We start from the raw sequence: 24,648 nt of genomic DNA on the forward strand, positions 1-24,648 counted from the left end.
TTTGTTTACGTTCTCAGAACAACGAACCGGTTATAGATTTAAACATCAATTGCATCTTTGTTGATTAGAACAAGTGGAGGACTAAACACAACAAGTGAACACAACAGAGCAACAAATCAGTGACTGAACAAGAACAGAAACAGAATTTAAAGGCTGTGGAAATCAAAATGAAGTTAACAAAAACAACACAAAACCTAATTTTTTTTTTTTTTTACAATTGCACTTAGAAATACATTTTTAAGCTCACTGTATTTCTATGTGTTTTTTTTTTCCCACACAGTGAGAAAAAACACGGCTGCCTTAATGAAAGCCTTCATTCGGTTGAACTTGCCAGCTGGCATTAATGTTCATGTCTTTATGGTGTGTTTTCTTTCTCAGAACAGCAAACCTTTTATAGATTTAGCTATCAAATGCGTCTTTGTTGATTGATCTAATCTAATCTTATTGATTGTATGGTATTGAAGCGATATTTTATTTGCTTTTCTGTGGTGTGACCGGCCATGCCCGATTTGACGCCTGATGCTATATTGCTGAACTTTGAATGTTGACGAGACCTTACCAACTTTCCAATTAAAAATTCCAAGTTAGGGGCTGTTTTGTTTGTTTGTCTGATATTCAGAGATACAAACTTTAAACTAACGATAGCACCATAGCCTTCCTGAAATCATCCAACATTAGCACTATAATCACCAGTAGCTCAGCATTTTTTCACTATAGCAATAATAAGCTTAGCTAACCTTGGATCTCTTGTTTCACACAATGCGACTTTTTTAAACTCAAGTCAGCTTGCTTTGTTAGCATCATGTCCTTCGTTGAATAAATATTTTATTGTATTTAAAAAATAGGAACTTTTGGTACTTTTGAAATACAGCAGGAAAAAAGGCAAGCTAATTAAACAAAATGCTTAGAACAATCAGAAAAGTCAAAACTATAATGAAAAAAATTTAGCATTTGGCTAGAAACGCTAATTTTATTGCTATTGTTCATCATCTATTAATTATGGCTTTGGAATCTAAATTGAATTGAATTGAATTCTGGACACAGGACAGCAATCAAGAGGCAATTAAGTCATTAAGGCAGCTCTTGCCCTGTCTAGCCTCTGTCTTGTCTAGCCTCATGCACGATCACGGATCAGCTGATAACAACTTCCTGCCAAGTCCTCTGAGACATTTCCTTTGAGAAATGTTTCTGCAATGTCCAGAAGTTTGCACCGTATTTAAAGGAATACTTGTACGCAATTTTCCACTTACTGCTAAATCAGCCGAACAAACCCTCACCGCTTCACTCCTAGTGTAAAAGAATCCAAAGATAACATCAGCGCCTCGGGCCGTACCGGGCGCCGGATTAGAGGAAGCCCCTTCACACTCTCACAGATGACTTTCACCACAGCATTCATGCATTCAAGCTGCTAGTCTGCTGACTGGGAAAGGAGTACGCTGTCTACAGAGCTTGAGGTCTCGAGGAGAGAGACTCGCCTGTGACTCAGGAGATCATATGAAATCTGATGTTCGATAGTGTACGGTTAATTCAGGGCACTTGACATAAAGATTGCTTTAAGAGGAAACTTAATTTATATTTGATAAATTTAGTGTAATTAACCAAACCAAACTGTTACCACAAAGTTGTAAACACACAATTGTATAGGACGTCTTTGAATGCATTTGGTAGCATTTAATTTTCTGAATACTTGATCTATGAGACCTAAACCTGTTCCAACATGACAATGCCCCTGTGCAAAAAGTCCACTCCATTAAAATATGCTTTATATGGGCTGGAGTGGAAGATCTTAAGTGGCCTGCTATCAATCCTATTAAACATCTTAGGAATTAATTTTTCACACTGACTGCACCCCAGGCCTCTTCACTTCACCTAAATCAGTACATGACTTTTCTAAAAAACATTGTGTTTATGAATGAGCACAAATCTTCACAAAATCTAGTGGAACATCTTATTATTCCATAGTTATTATAATACTATGCAAAAAAAGTTTTTAGTGTTGGGCTAGTGTTGGGCTGGTGGGTTAGCATTGGGTTACTGTGTGGGTAGTGTTGGGTTAGTATGTGGTTAAAGTTAGTTTAGCAAGTTAGGTTAGGATAGTGCTGGGTTAGCATTGGATTAGCATGGCCAAGCATTGGGTTAATGTTGGGTAAGAAAAGGTAGTTTGTTTATACTCAGAAAGGATCAAAAGAATTTATATAAAGCTTCACCAGATTAAACTGATTGATTTTGCAAACAAGATAAAAGATAATGGCGATAGCAAAATGTTTTAGCAAAAAGGATAGAACAATCTATGTAGTGAAGTATGAACGTGAAAAACATCTATATGTTGTGTTATCTTGCGTTGGCCCATGTCCCTGCATGTGCTCTTGGTGTCTATCACACACCTGATTACAGTCACAAATTCCTTGCATGCTTCTCATATCTCTTGCTCTGCGATAAAGTGTTCCTGATTTGGAAATATCCGAGATGCGAATCCCATTCTCTGGGCAAACAACTTTACAGAAAACCAGCAGTGTGTGAGGGACTCGTAAGCTTGAGATGGTTTTGTTTGCAGTAGCAGATCAATGTAAAATGGCAGCCATCTTTAAACAGTGCAAGCTGTTGTGTGGACCGTGAAGAGAATTGTGGTATTAAACCCGAGATGAACTGTTGAAAGTACGTTTCAGTTCCACCATGTGTTTTAGCTAATGTCAGCATCATTCATTTCCACAACACACGTGTACCATGAATTGTTTGTAATCAACAATTGTAGATATTTGAGCCATCTGCTCAAAACAACACTGTTTGCCAGAGTCCGAAAGAGTTCTGAGTAATTTTTGCCATTTAGCAGACACCCTTATCGAGAGCGATTACATTTATCTCATTGACACAACTGAGCAGAAATGGGGTTGGGGGGCTTGCTTTGGGGGCCCAGGTGTGGTCTGGGATTTAAACTCACAACCTTGGGGTCCAAAGGCCATGCCTTGACGATTAAGCCACCACTACCCCAGAATGTTGTTGAGCCCTCTTTTAACTTCATTCGAAAAGGATTTTACTGACTCCAGCTTCTAACAGCAGATGTATGTTGTATTTCCTATAACTGTAGTATTATAAGGCAAATAAATCTCAGGCCTGTGGTGATGTGCATAGATCAGAGAAAGCTGGTAGCTGGATAACAGGAGCACTGCAATTATCTTGCCCAAAACCCCGAGATAGACAATTTTTCCATCATGTTGCTGTTGCTCGGTCCATTACAAGGCAGCTCCGGAATGTAAATATTTACGTGCAGGGGAAGGTTGGGGGCGCTCTTTAATGTCTGCACTTAAACACACACTATTTACAAAAGACCCATCCAAATGTGCACAAAATGAAGCGCGACATGCCACTGACAGGCCTCGGGAAGAGCAGAAGGGCCATTGGCTCAGGATATACGCAAATATTTCTGCTAATCCGGTCTGGAGGACGCCGTCCAAGAACCGTCAGCACGTCAGCATGCGGAGCTCAGAGGGGTTTAGTCAGATAAAGACGGAGTATGACTGAATGGAAACAAACACTCATGCCATGTACTGTGTACAACTGTGTGCTCGAGTCCATTCAAATCGACAAGGCATGAAGTATGTCTTCCGTACAAGAAGGGATAAAAACCATCAGAAGCATTTTAATTTCCAAAGGTTGTGAATAAATACTGCTACATTGTAAATGCTAATTAAAAGCTAGCTGTAGATACATTATTTAGATCAGCTCCAGAGATGAACTGCACTCTCTCCTCATCCTTCTCTTACCCACATGAGAGTCATGAGACCAGACACAAGCCTTTACCAGACCTAGAATTCACTACACACACCATCATATTTGGAACCCCCATTGTCCCCTGAGTGGCAATGCGATCTCTGAAGATGGGTTCTGTTTTTCTGCCTCAAGAAGGTTCATCCTCTGAGCTTCTATGTTCTTTTGGGAAGCTTTTGAGAAGACAAAAGTGAAAATGGTGCATGGATTAAAAGAGGGCAGGAAAAGAATTAAAGGTCATACCAAAAAAGAAAGAGGGAAAAAACAGGTGCTATGTTTTGCCAGGAACTTTTTTCCAGGTATGGAGAAACTTGATAATAAAGTTCCCATTGCATCAACAAGGAGTTTTTCTTGAATTGTATCTCCAACAGTCTCTGACCTCAATCTTTAATTAGAAAAAAATTAAATAAAACATTGGAAATTTAGGAATTTGTCCTCAACCACAAGTTCAACAATTGACCCTAGATCAACATGACGTCTCACAAGATAAACACTAAACAAAGTAAGACTTAAATTCAAAAGTTCCAGGAACCTTTTCATGACCAGGTAAGGTATTTTATCTAGACCAGGAACTATTGAGAGTAGAGTTTGTCACACCCAACAAGTGGGTTGGTTAAGGTATTGGACTCTGAATCAGAAGGCTGTGACTTTAAATCCCAGCACCACCAAACTGCCATTGCTGGGACCTTGAGTGAGACCCCTAACCCTCAACTCCTAAGTTGTATGTCGCTCTGGATAATTCCTGAAAAGCCGAGAAATTGATTAGTGAAAAGTTAAACTGTGTTGGATTTTGTAGTTAAACAAAACACACAGGCATGCTGAGGAAAGTGATTAGGTCCAACATTGCTGCTAGGACCAAAGTTTGTGGACATCTAACCATAAGATTGGTTCCATTTACTGTTATTTTAACATCCACTCCTCTGGGAAGATGTTCCACTAGATTTTGGAGTGTGCTTTTGGAGATTTGCGGACATTCATAAAGCCACAAGGATGTTAGTAATGGTTAGTAAAGTCAGGTACTGATGTAGGTGAGGTGAGGAGGTCTGGGTTGCAGTCAGCATTCCAATTTATCCCAAAGGTGTTCAATAGGGTTGAGGTTAGAGCTTTATAGCAGGAAATCTTCCACTCCAACCCATGTAAAACATATCTCCATGGAGCTGGCTTTATGCACAAGAGTATTGTCATGCTGGAACAGGTTTGAGTCTACTAGTTCAAGTAAAGGGAAAATTCATGCTACCAAATGCATAGAAAGACATCCGATACAATTGCGTGTGCCTCCAAGTTTGTGGCTGGAAAAGACAGGTGTCTCAATACGTATATATAGTGTATATGTTTCACAGATCCTGTTTTGAGAACCATTGGCTTAGAGAACAAGTAAACCCAATCACTGTGAAGGCTGAGTGTGTTTGTCATTTCTGCGGCATGATGTTGGTATGTAATCAATAGCCCTGTTTATTTTTGGTGAATTTCTTGCCTTCTAACCTTTTAACTATGTGTTATTTCGGAGGGTTTGTTTTTCACAACTGAGGATTGAACATGGCTTCATTGACCATGGACGAGGCGATTGCTTTGGGATTCCTACTCTCACAGACGGAGTAAATGCAGGATACAACACAACATAATACGGAGCACAAATAAGCAGTGACACAGTGTTTTGGCTCTGGACTGTGGTAAATCAATCAATCATCCAGTGGTTGTCCTGGTCTAACAACTGTGTACATTTTGAAGGAGAAACCTTTTGCCTGCTGCCAGGGGTGGTTTAAAGAGGTGGCAGGTTACGGGGAGGTGACATTGGACTTTGGGTTGGGATGTCAATTGTTCAAATCGCAGCTGCCACTGCTGGGCCCTTGAGAAAGGCCCTTACCTACTCAGCTGCTGTAGATAAGAGTGTCTTCCAAATGCCATAAATGTAAATTTAGACAAAACTGTTAAAGTTTGAGCAATGTGTCAAAGACTTGGTAAAGTACTAATCCCATGCTTCAATATGCTCATGACTATCATGACAAAAGTTTGTGGAAACCTGAAATGTTAGTAAAGTCAGATACTGATGTAGGTTGAGGAGGCCCGGGGTGCAGTCAATGGTCAAGATGGTTGAGGTCAGAGCTCTACAGCAGACCACTCAAGATCTTTCACTCCAACCCCTATAAATCATATCTTTAATAGAACTGTTTGGGTCTTGTAATTCATACTAAGGAAAAATAATGTATCCAAAGACCTCCTATACAGTTGTGCATGTTTAAAATTGTGGTAACGGTTTAAGGAAGGCCCACATATGGCTAGAAAAGGCAGGCGTCCCAGTGCTTTTGTCCATATTGTATATCATTTGTAGTAGTTAAAGCACTGGACTTTGGATTCAAAGGTCATGAGTTAAAATCCCAGCCATACCAAGCTGCCAATGTAGTGAAAATTGTTGTGTTAATTGTTGTGTCGGTCTCTGAAATTCGGTCTCCAGTGTGTATGTGTGTGGTTCTCAGTGCTTGCTAAGAGAATCAAAAGAGGCAAAGAGCCAAACAAATCACTCACTGGCGTTGCTTTTGCCATATCGATCACACAGAATGTTTGTGTTCATGTCAGGGCTCTGAACCGGTTAGCATCCGGATGATGTAGGTCTTGTTTAGGAGAAGTCCTGGAAGTGTTTCATTCATAAAATTCACTGCTAGAAATGTTGCCCAGTATAGTAAAAAGAAAATTCAAACAGACCAGGAAACAGACGAGACGAAAGAAGTCTCTCTTTCTTGTTTGGTGTTGAAGTTCTTGGCAGATTTGACGGAAGTGTCGGTTTTATTAAGACGCACTAACACACCAGCTGGAAGTGTTTGGACCCGTTCCTCATTCAAATTGCGCTGACTCAATCAACATTTAACGTGTGTCTGACATTAGGAGGTGTTCTCCCTTTTCACGACCAAACTTCACTTCACTTCACCTCAGCATGGGTTGCTAGTTCAAGCTCGTCACGCTCCATTTTCATGCTTTTTTAGTTCTATATTTAAGCTGAGTCCCACAGGAATTCCGCCAGTTCAAAAGGGCCCTGATTGGAGCCGTGATTAAAAAGAATTTACCGTTTCAGAGTTTCCTCGATGGCTGTGAGCGCTGCGTAACAGCTGATGCATGATATCCAGCAGGGCTCTCATTACACTGACACACGATATGCTTTATGCGCAGTTTACAAGTAATTGGAAGTGACTCCCTAAAAAAAAAAGGTGTAGGAGGCATAAAATTCACTAAACACACTATGCTGCGATTCTCCATACTTCAAACTTTCTACACTCACATTCAGGCTGCGTGTTTATTCTGTTTTTCGTTACCGCGTCCACAGAGAGGACGTGCATTTTTCTATGATTGGTCCTGTTATTATGAAATGTCAAAATCACAACTGCTGAATGTTTCTCAAAGGAAATCTACAGTTTAAAATGTATCATGGATCGCTGGTGACCTAGGAAATGTCGGTCAAAGTAGAACATCTAAAGATCGGATATTCAGAATGATTGAGGAATGATAAGGCAAAGCAATGTGCGTGAATTTAAAGACTTGTATTGAATTTAAAGAATGTGCTTTTATTCTTTGGTTTAGACAGACAGCAAATCATCGATTTACTTAAATGCCTTCTGACTTCTAATGCAGACCTTCTTTTCCTGATCTGTCTCCAGGAAGATGCAGCTCTACCTTTGCCATGTTAATCTGTATTCTCCGTGACAATCAGGACACGCCTCGGTCTCCGTAGCGATATGATATGTCATATTCACGTAGCAACAGTGGTGCTGAGAGAACGCGCTCGAGAAACAGTTTAACAAGGAGAAATCGATCCACATAGAAAATATTGGTCAGAAATTATGGGTCACTTTCTAAATAATAAAAGTATAGCGCATTTAATGATAATTATATATAAACAATTTTCCAATGCAAATATGTTAATAACAGTGCATCGCGATACAAATGCCAAATACAGTAGAATCCGATGCCCACCTTTTTAAATCAATGCATCACATCATTAACCATGAGAAGCAAGAAAAGCGAAACTAGAAACCTATACACAATGCGATGAAGTGATGAGACATGTGACCCAAATTACACACTGAACGAATAAAAACCAGTGAACTAGCAGAGAAAATGAAATGAAATTCAATTAAAACAATAAAAGCATGTAAGAACTAGCACCGCTTGTTTGTTATGGGAACACGGTACGAAGCACAGGAGGTAATGAGCATCTGAAGAACCCTCTGTAAAGCTCAATAACCAGCCTTCCTAAAACTCTGTATTTCTACAGTGGAAGTACAGATGTTTTCAGACCATATGCAACTCATTCATCTGCAATGTCTGAAAACCAGTCTGGCTTAGTCTCTCGGATGACTAAACAAGCTGAGTGGATAGTAATAGTGAGGACTATTCAATATAACCCCTACAGTGTAATTAGTTTCTAATCGCCACAAATTAATTCAAGTTCAAACCGCATGTCTTGTTAACAAAATATTGATAAATATACCCTTGTCAGTGTATATACTGAATTGTGATTGGCTGGCATGATTTCAGTGCATTGAACACACAGATTGTATACGGTCAGTTTAATTAGCATTTTAAATGAATGTGCTGCTTATAAACAGCTGTAACCATAGGAACATACGTTTTGAGCATTATACGGATTAAGCCAGCTGTTGTACACATTTCCTAATGACCTTACTGAGCAAAAATTATGGAATATTGGTGTGCTTTAACTTGAAAAACCTCATTTTAGATCAAGGTACATGAAAAATTTGATGGACTGATAAAATTTGAAAGGAGAAAAAATAGCAAAATTGGCATAATTTTGTGTAGATGGAGGTCATTTACATACACTCTTCTTTTCTCTTCTTCTCTTCTCTTCTCATAAATCTAGAATTCTAATTACACACACTTATACACTTATACACCATATAAGTATTGGGGGTGTCAAAAATAACACTATGATTTAAAAACACAAATTTTATTAATGCGTGATTAATGCAAGGTGCATTTCTGTTTAGCAATTTTTTATTATAAATGTATTATTTATTAATTGCCAATTTATTAAGTATAGATAAATATAAATGAGGCGATTAAATTCTACATTGCAACATGCGTTTATTCACAATGTCATTTCTTCACACATATATAAAGCACATAATAATAATTTTTACCCCAAAATTAGTTTTAATTATAAAAGATTTGTTTTACTGATGCCCCGAATCTCAAAATAAGCAATACAATCCGCAATGAAACATAACAAAACCTCAGTTTGGTCTCCTGATGATTTACATAACATAAAAAACCATAATTATTTTAAAACCTTCACACGAATATTTTGTCTTCATGCTCTATGTTGAGTTTGATTTCACTAATAATAAACACATATTTGCATAAAGCATCCATATTTGTCCATGTTGATTAAAGTATTAAAAACCTGAAAGATATTCATTTAGGGCACTTGTGAACAGATACAAATGTGCGATTAAGTTGCGATATAAAACAAAGAATTAAAAAGATAAAAGTGACCTATTGGATTTATTTGGTGTTTTACAGTAACAGAAGAGGAAATTAGGAGTTAATTATTCATGTCACCAGAAATTGAGTCATCAGGGTCACACCCAACACACAGTGTTCGCGAGTTCGTCTGAGAATTTGGATTTATTAATAAAGAATCTCTTGGTTACCTCCGTCCCGCTTGTTTCACGCGTCAACGTGTTGACAAATATCACTTACCGACTCTCATGGCTCTCATGACTCTCTTAACATTTTTTTCAAAGTAAAATCCAACACCCTACACTGTGGTATGAATAAATAGAGTGTTAGCTTTCGACTATTTACAGGGACGCATTTGAAAGCTGGAATTTCATCCACACTTGAGTTGGTCTGGGGTCATCTTGATTTTATATATACAGTATATATATATATATATATATATATATATATATATATATATATATATATATATATATATATATATACGAACCATTGCTATATTTAATCATATAAAAAATAAACTTTTCACACACTTAAACTGTGAACAAAACGTTTGACCTAAAAAGATGAAGATGTTAGTGTAGAGTCAAGGGTCTACAGTACGTTTCCCTACAATTCGTCTCACCAGACTCCTTTGACAGCATAGTTAGGAGAATGAAAAGTGAGAATCTGTGCAGCTTAAATTAGAGCGTCTCAAAGTCTCGTTGCCTCGCAGGTTTGGTTGCATTGAGTCGGTGTATAAGTGCGTCAGAGTATGTCACCTTCAGCAGGAGGTGTGAAACAGTATGTAAATGATGACCCCGGTTTCATATCTGACCCCACCAGTGATGCTTTTTATAACGGCTCAGAAATGAATGGCGGATTGTCTCCATGCTTATGTCATCACGTAATTAGGTTATAGGGTCCATCTTTCAGCCGGTGGTCACGGGATAGCGCCGGAACCCGATTCTTCCAAACGGCTCATCGCTCATTTCAACCCAGATCTATCAATCTAGTCAGCGGCGCATCGCGGTTTTCCAAAACTGCAGCACAATCAGACGTCTCCTTCCATTCTGTCCCACTCCTGTTTGTCAGTACATAATAAATATTACCTCATTCACAACCCAAGTCTGCTCTGACCACCGGTTTCCTCCCTCAAATCCACACATGACTCAGTGCAATAAATCAAAACCCTCTGATTTGTCCTGCTCTACGAGCAGATGGTGATGTCATCTGCATGAGACTGTCATCACTTGATTATTTATGCAATCGAATCCCAGAATCATTGAGACTATACTTCATCAGCTCCAGTCTGTATATCTCTGTCCATGTCAGACTACTATGGCCACGCCCACTTTTCAGTGGAAATTTCCTGGCCCTGCTCTACGTCACTTGCGTTCTATTTAACCCTATTTCACCTTTTCAGGTTTTTTTGCTAGGTCTCAAGCTGGAGATGTTATTGTTGGTTTCCTGTACAGGTCCTACATTATTTCCTGTCCCTCTTCATTCACTGGCTTGTTACCTGATTGTGTTCACCTGTTCTATGTTAGTCTTTGATTAGTTTATTTATATGTAAAGTCAGTCTTTTTGTATCATTCTTTCTTAGCCTTAGTTTCCTGTTTCCGCATTCAGATTATTGATTACGGACTATGGATTAATCTCGCAAAGTGAGTTTGCACCTTTTTATTGTGCCTCTCAATTCCTGACACGCTAGCCTTCTAGGGTTTTAGTCCTCATTTCTGTGGACTGTCTTTTCTTGGTGTTAAAATTCTGCCGCAAAAAACGGCAATGCTTTAAGAAGATATATAGACCACTACTGAAATCATGGCTGCTGCAGTACCTACTGTAAATCCCTGCATTCTAGTAAAGAGAGCCTGTCCGGGTTCGAATAATCCAAACATGTGCTATTGAGCAGCTTTCTGTAGTTACAGTTTTTATCAGTTGCTTTTAAGCGTTTCTTAGATCAAAAATGTAACTTTCAAATCTGCTTGTTCAACCTCCACATCATGTAGTCACTTGTGCATATCATAAAAGCAATTTTTTGCTGCTATGCTTTGGTACATTTATTGAATTGATTGTGTCCAATTGTCTGTCATGTTGATTAGAATATATTATACTGTTTCTCACCTGAATTGTCTCAACCCCCAAACTTTTAAGACTTAGTTCATTAGGTAAGTCACTGAATGCAAAATGGTTAAACTAGTTGTCATAATTTGTCAAGCTTATTTTCATATCTAATCTTATCTCATCTTAAATCATCTTACATGTCTATTAAAAATGTATTATAATTGTGTCTTGAATTGATGAACTGTGCAGATGAATCTTGAATGTCACTAATGAAGGCGATTAAATGGCATCAAATCAACCAATAATCAACTAATTCTCAAAAACAGGTCAAATGTGAATCTCATGGACCTTCAATTGGCGACAAAACACAGAATAACAATTTCCGAAAATAGATAAACAACCAGGAAACAAACAAACATTAGTACAGTACAGTAAAAGTGTGAACGCTGTCTGGTCTCTTGCAATCAATATCCTTTATACAGTAAATTGCATAAATGTGCTGTTGAATTTATAAATGTCAAACAGAAGAAATGAAGCGTTGTGCATTTTCGATTGTTGTAATAAAAACAGTAGTTTATATCAGGAAATATTGAAACCGTGCAATGTCTTACTGACAACATGACAACATTTTGACGATCTTGTTTGTGAACAATGACAAAAGGACTTTTCATTCTGATGGGAATTAAATGTTCATTGACACAAATACGAACTTTTGAGAGATGAACTAAGGATTTTGAGTAAAGTACAGGCTTTCACAAGAAATCCATTTTGTTGTGCTGTTTGTACACATTGTTTGAAGAAAAGCACTTACTGTCTGGCAAATATTACAGATGATTCGAGTAATGCTCCAAAAGCAACTGAGAAAAACTGTAAGAAATGTGCATCTTCAGTAAATCCTGACAACCAACACATTTTCAATCAAGCATTATTTATGCCACTTATTTCCTGCTCTAAAATCCATTCAAATGTACTTCAATCTGGTTTGTAAACTGATTATATGTTAATGTTGCTACTTTATTCAGAGATGATATAAGAGTCCATACATGAGATGAGGCCATTAAGAGATAAGAGATCATTAATATGGGCCAATAATGTTACTAGTCCTGAAATGTTTCCATTGATGAGAAGGTTCTCGGCAGAACCCTAAGTGTTTCGCACACAGATCCAGCTGTGGTTTAGGATGCTAAGAACCCTTAATATGTAAAAAGATTTGTGAGAAATCTTTATTTCTTTAAACTGTATACATACTTTCTTTGGGCTTCTCCCATTAGGGGTCGCCACATCGGATCATCCGTATTCATGATCCACATGTTCGATTTGGCACATGTTTTTACGCTGGATGCCCTTCCTAACGCAACCCTCCCCATTTATCCAGGCTTGGGACCGGCACTAAGAGTGCCCTGGCTTGTGTAACCCTAATAGCTGGGGTTGGTTCCCTGACCGGGAATCGAATGGAACAAATGAAAAGCCACAAAATAGCATAAGATGAACAAAGGATCTATCTTGACACAGACACACACACATGAATGCACAACTGAATATAAGACTTCTTTAGTGCTACAATTGGTGTGTCTAAGGTCATGAAATATACACACACATACACTGACCTGGGAGAAGCTAAGTCCGTTTAGAGGGTGACACTGCTCCTCAACATTTTCCACAGCTCCTGTCTTCTTGCCCATGCGCTCAGCCTCACGGGCGAGGAACAGATCAAGCACAGGAGCTCCACGCCACCTCACGTCCCACTCCGTCAGTGAGTTCACCATCAGCATCACCCAGACGGGCCGCTTGCGCTCCCAGTCTCCCGCAATGGCCTTGAACAGGTAGTCAGCGTAGAAGCGCTGCTCGGCCCTCACCCACGCCGGCATCATGTGCCTCACGTAGTCCAGGTGGCGCTTCAGTCGGAGGTAGATATCTCGGGGCAGCAGGCTCCTCAGGCTTTCGCCATTGGGTAAGAGCTGGCAGCTGGCCAGTTTGGACACGGTCACAGGGTCGGTCAGGTCGAGCTCAAAGAACACGCTGGTGCTGCTCTGGAAAGCCCGCTTCGAGCTCTCAGGCACAAAGTCCCACACGCGTGTGTACGGCACATGGATGGTGCCGAACAGGTAGGAGGGCGGATGAGGGGAGGGACGTCTTACTGTCCACAGGAACGAGTTCAGCTCGCTCTGAGGAAGAAGAGAAAAAAGAGGACATGTGAGGAGTGACCATGTCTACCAGGTTAATCAAAGCATTTCATAAAGGTTGAAATGTAACAATTTGAAAGTGAATTTTAAAACAAATTTAAAACAAAGCAAATGAATTTTAACGACACTAATTTTATTAACGTGCGCTGAATGCAGCGCGCATTTCTGTTTGACAATTTTTGATAGAAATATGAATAAATAAATTTAAAATAGGCAAAATCAAAACCAACATTTATTCCCAATGTTCTTTCTTTGCTAAAACTTTACTTTATCTAAAATAGATAAATAAACAAATAAACTAAATCAACGAAAAAAAAATTTTAACACTAAAAATTTGTTTTACTGATGCACCAAGTCTCAAATCAAGCACCAAAATCCATAAAAATGCACATGTCTGGCAAATTAAACCGTCCGTGTGGAAACACCGCAGGTGTTCTGATGATTTATGTCATTTAAAACACCATAATTACTTACATTTACAAGGATATTTTGTCTAAATGCTCTATGTTGAGTTTCACTAATAATAAACATATATACATAAAGCATCAATATTTGTCCATGGCCATGTTGATTAAAGTATTGAAAACTTCAATTAAAAGTGTTAATTGAAGGTACATTTAGAGAAGAAATGTGCGATTAATCACAAGTTAGCCTTAGATTTATTTATATATATATATATATATATATATATATATATATATATATATATATATATATATATATATATATATAATTTTTTTTTTTTTTTTTTTTTGCTTGTTTGTTTGTTTATTATAAGTTCATCAAGTTTTAAAATTAAAGAAATTTAGCAAACAAAAACAGAACCAACATTTCTCTAACATTGTGCAGCTTATTACGAACAATCCATTAGATTATTCAGCTTGTTTTGAGATGCAGGAACACAATTCAATCTTTAATTCATATTATATTTAATGCATATCATTATGTGTCCACTATATGGACAAAAGTATTGGTCCATCTGACTTTTCCAGACATACTCTATTTGGTTATTTTCCACAAAGTTAGAGGCGCATAATTGTTGAGGATGTCTTTAATGCATTTGGTAACATAGAATGTTCTCTTCACTTGATTTAGGAGATCCAAACCTGTTCCAGCAGGACAATGTCCCTGTGCCCAAAGCCAGCTCAATGAGGTGTGAGAGGAAGATCTCCTTTTATAGATTCTGACCTCAACCCTATTGAACACCTTTGGGATGAATTTTCTACCTACATCAGTACCTGATACTACCTGGCTGAATGACCACAAATCTCCACAAAACCCCTTCAAAATCTAGGGGAACATCTTCACTGGAGAGTGAAGGTAATTATAGCAGTGAATGGGGACTAAATGTAGATTGAGATGTCAAAAAACACATAAATTTCATGGTTAGGCATCTATTAACTTTTGGTTAAAAAGTCTATTTTAGTCATTAATTCGGAGCAGTAGAAATGATCGCTTGTGAATCTTATGAAGGTGACTTATCTATCTGTTTTATTAAAGGCACTAGAAGAGCTAGACAGGAGTGAACCAGGGAAGTTAAGAGACAGCACTGATTTTAGCCATGACCATGATGTGATCATTTTCCAGACCGTGTTACACATGCCCATAAATCTTCTGTATATTTAACCATGATTCTGTGAGAGCTGTGAATACTGCAATACTGAACAGTGATGAATGAAACTGCCAAACTAGTGTTTATTTTTATTCAGAATGGACCCTCGGTTCTCACAAAGCTTGATTAATCAGTCACTTGGTGTAAAGGGAATACTGTAACATCGTAAATGTTTGATGCATTTTAAATTAAGCTTCTTAAGTGTGAATCAGGTCAGAACAGTAATAACTCCTCACATCAGTGAGTGTACAGGATGGATGGATGGATGGATGGATGGATGGATGGATGGATGGATGGATGGATGGATAGATAGATAGATAGATAGATAGATAGATAGATAGATAGATAGATAGATAGATAGATAGATAGATAGATAGATAGATAGATGGATGGATGGATGGATGGATGGATGGATGGATGGATGGATGGATGGATGGATGGATGGATGGACATCACTAGCACATGAGTAGGCAAAAACATTGTTTCCTCCTACACAAGTTCTCCAGATCTGACACATTTGTTTGTTTGTTTGTTTGTTTGTTTGTTTATGAGAGTATGTATGATGTGATAAATGATGTGTTCAATGAAATGTTGAATGACATGCTGAAGGACATGTTGAACGGCTTGCTGAATGACGTGTTAAATGACATGCTGAATTGTGTGTTGAATGACTGTATAACGTGGTTGAATTATATGTTAAATGACATATTGCATGATGTGCGAAATGACATGCTGAATGACGTGTTGGATGACGTGTGCTCTATGACTTGTTGAAGAACTTGCTAATTACGTGCTGGCTAATTGTATGACATGCTGAATTACATGTTGCATGACATGCTGAATGACGTAATGTATAACGTGTAGAGCATGCAAAATGGCATGCTGAATTGAGTGTTGTATGAAGGGCTGGATGACGTGCTGAATGGTGTTGAATTACATGCTAAATTACAGATTAGATGACTTGTTAAATGACATACAGTATGACATGATGAATGATGTGTTGAAAGATGTATTTAATGACGTGCTGAATGGCGTTATATGATGTGTTAAATTAATTCTGTATTGCTGAATTATGTGTTGAATTACTTGTAAAATTATGTGCTAAATGACAAGCTGAATGGTGTACTGTATGACGTGATAAATTGCATGTTGAATGACTTGCTGAATGACGTGCTGAATGACTTGCTAAATGATGTGCTAAATGACTTGCTGATTGGCGTGCTGAATGACATGATGAATGACGTGCTGAATGACGTGCTGAATGACGTGCTGAATGGCGTGATGGATGACGTGCTGAATGACGTGATGAATGGCGTGCTGAATGACGTGCTGATTGGCATGCTGATTGACGTGCTGATTGACGTGTTGATGATGTGTTGATGATGTGCTGAATGACGTGTTGAATGAGTGCTGAATGACGTGTTGAATGACGTGCTGAATGACGTGTTGAATGACGTGCTGAATGATGTGTTGATAAGTGCTGAATGATGTGCTGAATGACGTGCTGAATGACGTGTTGATGAGTGCTGAATGACGTGCTGAATGACGTGTTGCCATTCTGAATTTGCACCGACTTAATTTTTAACAAGTCGATATATAAAACACAGATATTACAAGGTGACATCATTATAAATTGTAACATTTGAAACCGGTGCTTTCCGGTTTTTCTAAACGGTCTGATTACTGTGCGAACTTTTCTACAATGAAATGCAATTGTCAGGACAAGTGACATTAATCATATAACGATCATGTTAATTTTACCCAGGAACTTTAACCTTTAGAATTCCCTGTGAAATCTCTCTCACACACACTCACACACACAACCTGTTTTATAATGTGATCTTTACTAGCTGACCTGTGTGTAGGTCTTCACTTAAACTGAAATGTAATCTCTTTAGAAAAAAACACCACAGAGACTCATATGAGTACACATCATCATCATCATCATCATCACTACTTTCTTCTGTCACATTAGCCAAAAGAGAAGAACGAGAAAGAAAGTAATATTTCACTTGGCACCAGAGTTTGTTTCTTTTAGCAGCGATGTGACATTAAACTGGCTGCGTGCCTCTGAGAGATGTAACTGTTTTAGCAAATGTTTCCATGGGACACACTGGATAATAATAATAATAATAATAATAATAATAATAATAATAATAATAATAATAACAAATTTTATGCCATAATCATGTTTATTCAGTGAATTAATCTTTAAATGTCACATAATCATTGTCGTTGCATCATCATTTCTCACACAAAGCATGCTATAAAAACATCAATCAATTCATTAATTAATCAAAGAATCAATTATTCAAGTCTTTAGCAACATGTAGGGTTTCCTCTGTGGTGTTAAATACAATCTTAGTGTGTTTTTTAATTTTTATGCAAAAAAAATGTTGCCTTATGTTCACTTATGTGGATGCGGGAAGACAAACACACCAATAACTGTAATGGTCAAATATCAAAAGCTAAAACAGTATTAGAAAAATAAAAATGTTTACTTTCTTTAATTATTAAAAGAGGAAGAAGGGAAAAAAAGGACAAAGTAAATAGAAGGAGAAGGAAAATGGAAGAACGAAGAAGAAAAAGTGAAAAATGTAAAAGGAAGAACGAAAAAAGTCAAAAGAAAAAGTAGAAGAAAAAGAAAAAGAAGGAGACGACAGAAAAAGTAAAAAGGAAAGGAAAGAAGTTAAAAAATGAGAAAAGGAAGGAGCACATGTAAAAGACAAAGGACAAAAACGAAAAGAGGAAGGAAAAAGGAAAAGAAGAAGGAATAAGTCAAAAAGAAGGACAAATTTGAAAAGGTGGGACAAGAGAAGAGGAAGGAGTAAAAGGTAAAAAAAAAAAGAAGACGATGAAGAAGATGAAGAAGAAGAAGAAGAAGAAGAAGAGAGAGTCTGCTGAATCTTCAGCACTGCTCATTAGAGTTCTCTGAGCTCTTTATGAACCTCACTGACATTAAATTTAATGGCGCAATAAAATACAATTATTTAATTAGGGAAGTGAGAGTAATTGCATAAAAAGAAAACCCTGTAACTTCTTTAATTTTATTTTATTTATTTTAGGCTACAATTTTACAAGTCATTCAAACTTTGTATTCTTTATTTTTCAGGATCAGTAACAGGTCATCACAGATTCACCATCAAAATAGTTGGTTTAAAGTTTGTCCTAAGACTCCTGCCTTGATGATGATGATGATGATGATGATGATGATGATGATGATGGTGATGATAAAGTTAGTCTTACCGTGTCGTCCTTGCTGCAGTGTTTGGTTTTCTCCCGGTTTAATACTAATAATCCCGCTGGAAATAAAGTCCAGAGGAGCAGCCATCCGAGCGCTGAGCTCCGCTTCATATCGGGATAGAACACACACACACTCACACACATTCACACACATTCACACACACTCTCTCTCTCTCTCTCTCTCTCTCTCTCTCTCACACACACACACACACACACACACTCTCTAAATTCGGCGCTTTTTGGTGAAGGCGCACGGAGCGGTCTGCCCCTGCGCCCTGCTCGCACCCTGACTTTCACTGAGCGAGCGAGCGAGCGCGCGCGCGCGTGTGTGTGTGTGTTCCTCTTAAGGGCTCCGAAGATGAAGGTTATGGTGGAGTTTTTGAGAGTTTCCCGTAGCGAACGAGGGGAGCTCGTGAAGGGGAGTCCGTGCGCCTGTGTGTGTGTGTGTGTGTGTGTGTCACCAGGGAACGGAATGCATTAGCCTCTCGGCCCGAAATCATCTCCTTTATTGCTTTGCCGAGTGAGAACTCTCTAAAGGACAAACAGACTCCACTATCAGTGTGTGTGTGTGTGTATGTGTGTGTGTGTGTGTGTGTAGCACGTGGTTTCAAAAAAACATCTGGCAAGTTTGTTGATGTTGGACGGATTTAGTTTGCTTTGCAGAAATAAAACAGCAGGAAATAATGCATTTGTATTAAAATATTAATTAAATGAATATTATTAGTAGTATATTTTAAATATATTAAAATATATACAAATAAATAGATCATAACATAATTTAATACACCTGCAGCATGCAGACAACAACATAAAAAATGCACCTCTTGCCAGATGTAAGTTGTATCTGAGATCATGCAGATTCAAAGTGTTATTTTCCGAAAGTTTTCAATGCCTCACACCCAGCATGCCTCACACACACACACACACACACACACACACACACACACACACTGGGTCCCTCACTTCATCACTGCCACGGTGTGTTTTACAGAATAAGAGTGCGTACAGCAGGGTGGTGGTGTTATTGGTGGTAGAGTCCTGACACAGTCAAGTACCGAGCAATTAATCATCTCAGTTCCTTTAAACAAAGTGCCACATGGAGCTCAGGAGCAGAGTGACAGCACACAGACTCGACATGAGAGGCACTGTGTGTTCCTGTCATGTCCCGTTCTCCAGACTCTCCACAGACCCTTCATCCGGGTTCACTCCTTCACCCTATACCAAATCCTTCATCCTAAACCAGCTTCTTCACCCGACACCAAAACCTTCATCTTAAACCTGCTCCGTCACCGTACACCAACTCCTTTATCCTAAACCAGCTCCATTACCATACACCAACTGCTTCACCAGTCACACCAACTCCTTCAACCTACACCAACTCCTTCAACCTACACCAACTCCTTCACCTCCACACCAACATCTTTCACCTCTACAACAACTCCTTCACTCTACACCAATTCCTAACCTCTACACCAACTCTTTCACCAGTACACCAACTCCTTCACCTTAACACAAACTTCTTCACCTCTACACCAACTCCTTCACCTCTACACCAACTCCTTCACTCTATACCAACTCCTTCACCTCTACATCAACTCCTTCACTCTATACCAACTCCTTCACCTCTACACCAACTCCTTCACTCTATACCAACTCCTTCACCTCTACATCAACTCCTTCATGCTACACCAACTCCTTCACCACTACACCAACTCATGTACCCAACATAAACTCTTTCACCACAACAGCAACACCTTCACTCTACACCAACTCATGTACCCAACACAAACTCTTTCACCACTACACTAACACCTTCACTCTACACCAACTCCTTTATCACTATACCAACTCATGTACCCAACACAAACTCCTTCACCTCTACACCATCTCCTTCACCTCTACACCACCTCCTTCACCTCTACACCAACACCTTCACTCTTCACCAACTCCTTCAACACTACACCAACTTATGTACCCAACACCAACTCCTTCAACCTACACCACCTTTTTCACCTCTACACCAACTCCTTCACTCTATACCAACTCCTTCACCAGTACACCAACTCCTTCACCCAACACCAGCTCCTTCCTGGTAAAGCAGGGTGGTGGTGTTATTGGTGGTAGAGTCCTGACACAGTCAAGTATCAAGCAATTAATCATCTCAGTTCCTTAAAACAAAGTGCCACATGGAGCTCAGGAGCAGAGTGACAGCACACAGACTCGACATGAGAGGCACTGTGTGTTCCTGTCATGTTCGTTCTCCAGACTCTCCACAGACCCTTTGTCAGGGTTCACTCCTTCACCCTATACCAAATGCTTCATCCTAAACCAGCTCCATCACCCAACACCAACTCCTTTACCCCTACACCAACTTCTTCACTTCTACATCAACTCCGTTACCTCTATACCATCTTCTTTCAGTTTGGATCTCCTCTTTAGACCAAACCAAATCTCAATTTTTATCCTCTTTAATCGTTTTAAAGAGACTGGATGGTAAACAGCTGAATACTGCCTACTAGTGTCAGAATGATCCAATATTTAAGCTTCACCATCGCTACTGTTTATTTACAAAAGAAAAGAAAACATTGGCACTGTTTTGTCTGTGTACTTCCAGCATGTCAAGCCTCTAGGCAGTGTGACTGGTTCAGGAACAAATATTTACAACCAAAAACCACATAGAATGTAGTACAGCAGGGGAAAATAACTGTACCACCGTCCCTTACTAAGCAAAATTTTTTGTAATCTTACTCACCAAAACCACAGTCACTTCACTTCCTGTTTTTATAAATCATCAGGCCTCGTTGTAGAAAGTGAGTGAATTCTGACCGCATTGTCATGTCACATAAATTATAGAAACTACCGTAACTATATGGAATACATTCAGATACATCTGTGATTTAATCGACTCAACAAAAACAACATTAGTTACATTAACTACATGAACTATATTAATTTAGTTATTACCATAACAATATACCTAAATTAACTATGGTAACTACATTAATTAAATTAGCTACACACACACACACACACACACACACACACACACACACACACACACACACACACACACACACATATTAGCTACATTAAAACTACATTAATATTAACTACATTAATTACATTCAGTTCACTTTTAAAATCTCATTAGTTTAACTATGATAAATGCTTTAATATATTAATTAAATTAACGATATTAACTATTTTAACTATATAAACTATATTAGCTATATAAGGTAAATTAATATATATTAACTACATGGTATTAACTACATAAACTTTAAACTTTACATTATATATTTTACATTAGCCACATTAATAAATGAACTTCTCTAAATACATTCACTAAAATTATACTTTTAATTATATTAAATACATTTGTTTGCTTTGTTTGTAATCAAATCAGTTTAATAAAAACTACCTTACTATGTTCACTGTTTAGTATATTTATTACATTAACAACATTAACAATGTCACATTTATTTGGTTACATCTCTTATCTATTCTTAACAGAAATGACATTACTTACATTAAATACATTAACTATATTAATTGCATTAGTTACACTATATTACTATATTAACTGCATTAACTTCATTACAATATTTACTCTATTAACTACATTAAAAATAAAAAAATTCAGTTGTTTAAAACTCTAATGTAATCTTAACTATATTAATACTATTTTTGTATATTAATTACTTTAAATTAAGTATATTAATTAACTACTTTAAATACATTAACTAAATTAACTATGTTAATTATATTAAAATGTTTACTACATTAATATTGTGACTATATTAACAACATTCAGTTACTTTTTCAAATGTAATCCGTTTAATTAAAAACTACATTAACTTCTTTAATATATTAAGCACATTAACTAAATTAATTTATAAGCTAAATTAACTATAGTAACTACATTTGGCTACATCTCAATTGATCAGTTGAAAAAAAATGCATTATCGACACTAACTTAACACTATTACCTGTTTATTCAGCACTTCCTTAACAGTGCCGTTGTTCAAAATAATAACTGAAGAATGTTTGCAGTGCATTGTGGGTAACACACATCATTCCCCAGTCAGTGAGTGTGAGTGTATCGGGTCAAGTGTGAGGGTCAGACAGAGATTGTTGTCTCTATACTTCATGTCCTGCTGGCTTACATGGCTTTATTAATTGCGTTGTTTGACTGTTACGCTCCTTGAAAATGATAAAAGGATCCACATTTGCCTCTACTCTCATAATACCTGTCATTGTGTGTGTGTGTGTGTGTGTGTGTGTGTGTGTGTGTGTGTGTGTGTGTGTGTGTGTGTGAAAGAGAGCCTGGTGAAATTTACTGTAATGTGTGTTCAATGCTCACTGGCGAGAAACAGGTGTCTGGGTGGTTTGTGCTGCTCTGATCACCTGCAGATGTGATGAGCTGGTAAAACACTGTCTGATTGGGTTGGGCTTAGCTGGGTCTGTAAGAAGTGTGAAGTATGTGTTTTTGTAAAGTTGTGTGTGTACGCATGAGAGAGAGAGACTGTAGGATATTCCTGGAGCCGTGACAACTCATGCAATCCATAAAGAGCAGATGTGGATGTGAGTGGTTAAAAAGTTCAGCAAACACTTTCTGTTCAACCCAGGGTCTGGGGACAGTAAAGCTCCAGATTGGACATCAGGTGTGTGTATGGCCTGTTTGGCCTTGCAAGGACATTTGATTAGTCCCCATAAGAAAAAAAACTGTTCTAATGGAGTGACATATTTTTGTGTAGTAAATGTAAGGTCCTCACAAGGATTGTAAAATAAACATCAGTGTATATAAACACACAGGACCTTTATCCCGTTTCTAGAAAAAATTGCACTCAGAATAACTCGTCATCATTTGTATTTATATTCATTTTGTATACCATTTTTGCTAAACCCTTTTAAACAGATTTTACTCACAAACAGTCTGTCTGGCCAAATGAGTCATGTATTTTGTGACTTGCGTCCTGTTTTTTATTTCTGTCTTCTGACGACTGACATACAGAACATTGAACATTTCCCAGTTTGTTTCTTTTAATCTCACGTGGTGGGTATCGCTTACAAGTTTCTATTCCAAAATACTCGCTGGCTGTTGGTTCATGTTTTTCCCCTATTTATCTCCTCATAAATCTTGCTTAGACTTTGTGTTTGTATATCGAACATTCACGGCTTTAATCTAATCGCCAAAAGATCTTTTTCTTCCCCTTTTATAAGCTCAGAGCCTCCTACTGGTCACTTGAAGTAATGATAAGAACCTTAAAAAAACATTTTCCCAAAGCAGGCATTTTCAATTTAACCTAAAATGAGACAAAGTCAAACAATGAAGAGAAAACAGCGCATGAGCTGCAGGTGATGATGAACAGAGGAGGAAAAATAAAATAACTGCCAAAAAACTATGATAAAATTTCAGCCTCCACATGTGGACTCTTTTGGACAAGGATGAAGAGCCTTGTCTTAATCACAACATGTCCTGTGCTTGAGTGTGTTCTGCCTGTTGGTCTGTTGTTTTTCAACTACATGTCATTAATTTATATATATATATATATATATATATATATATATATATATATATATATATATATATATAGCTTTTTGTTCTTTGATATGTAGCAGCCTGATCTACAATCGTTCTAAATAATTTTTTTATCAATTTACACTCACTACACCATAATAACAAAGATTCAAACCCTGGAATATCACATGTACAATATTAAGACCCAACAATGTTTGAAAATTAGCTCAGATGCTTCCCATTTTTCTTCATCATTGCTGAGTTGTTTCTACACCTTAAATGTTCCACAGCGCTCAAGACCTTAGTCTGGCCCGAAGGTTCATGTTCCTACATGACCACAACCCTAAGTACACAGACAAGACATTGTAGAAGTGGCATATTGACAACTCTGTGCATGTCCTAGAGTCGCCCAGCCAGAATGCTAACTTGAACCCTACTGAACTTCTCTGGAAAGACTTGAAAATGGTTCCCATCCAACCTGACCCAGCTTGAGAGGATTTGCTATGAAAAAGGGGATAGAAAATCCCCCAATCCAGGTGTACAAAGATTGTTACCTCATACCCAGAAAGACTTGAGGCTGTAATTGTTGCCAAAAATGCTTCAACTAAGTAATGAGCATTTCAGTTTGTTTTTAATTTGAAAACATTTCACATATAGAGACATTTCTAGAATTCTGTTTTCACTTTGTAATTACGGGGTACTGAGTATAGATAAATAAATAAATTAAAAAAAATTATATGAACAACTGTAATATCAGACTGCAACATAAAAAAAAGTGAAAGGGGTTGAACACTTTCTGAATGCAA

The 24,648-nt window shown here is 37.8% G+C and overlaps 1 protein-coding gene across 2 annotated transcripts in view; it reads right to left on the reverse strand.

The window, feature by feature from the left end:
• Positions 1-18,784, reverse strand: part of trabd2b (TraB domain containing 2B) — a 66,509-nt gene extending 47,725 nt beyond the window's left edge. Inside the window, exons 1-2 of one of the 2 annotated variants that reach the window (XM_046870260.1) lie at positions 18,325-18,784; positions 12,891-13,448 (exon numbers count right to left, since the gene is read on the reverse strand). In XM_046870260.1, coding sequence (XP_046726216.1) covers positions 12,891-13,448; positions 18,325-18,465 — 699 coding nt within the window. In that variant the 5' untranslated portion in view covers positions 18,466-18,784. The remainder of the gene's footprint in view (positions 1-12,890; positions 13,449-18,324) is intronic. The other variant, XM_046870261.1, reaches the window with a different exon arrangement.
• Positions 18,785-24,648: the final 5,864 nt, after the last annotated feature.

This window comes from Silurus meridionalis, chromosome 17 (assembly GCF_014805685.1).
Source record: "Silurus meridionalis isolate SWU-2019-XX chromosome 17, ASM1480568v1, whole genome shotgun sequence".
In the NCBI taxonomy this organism is placed as follows: domain Eukaryota; kingdom Metazoa; phylum Chordata; class Actinopteri; order Siluriformes; family Siluridae; genus Silurus; species Silurus meridionalis.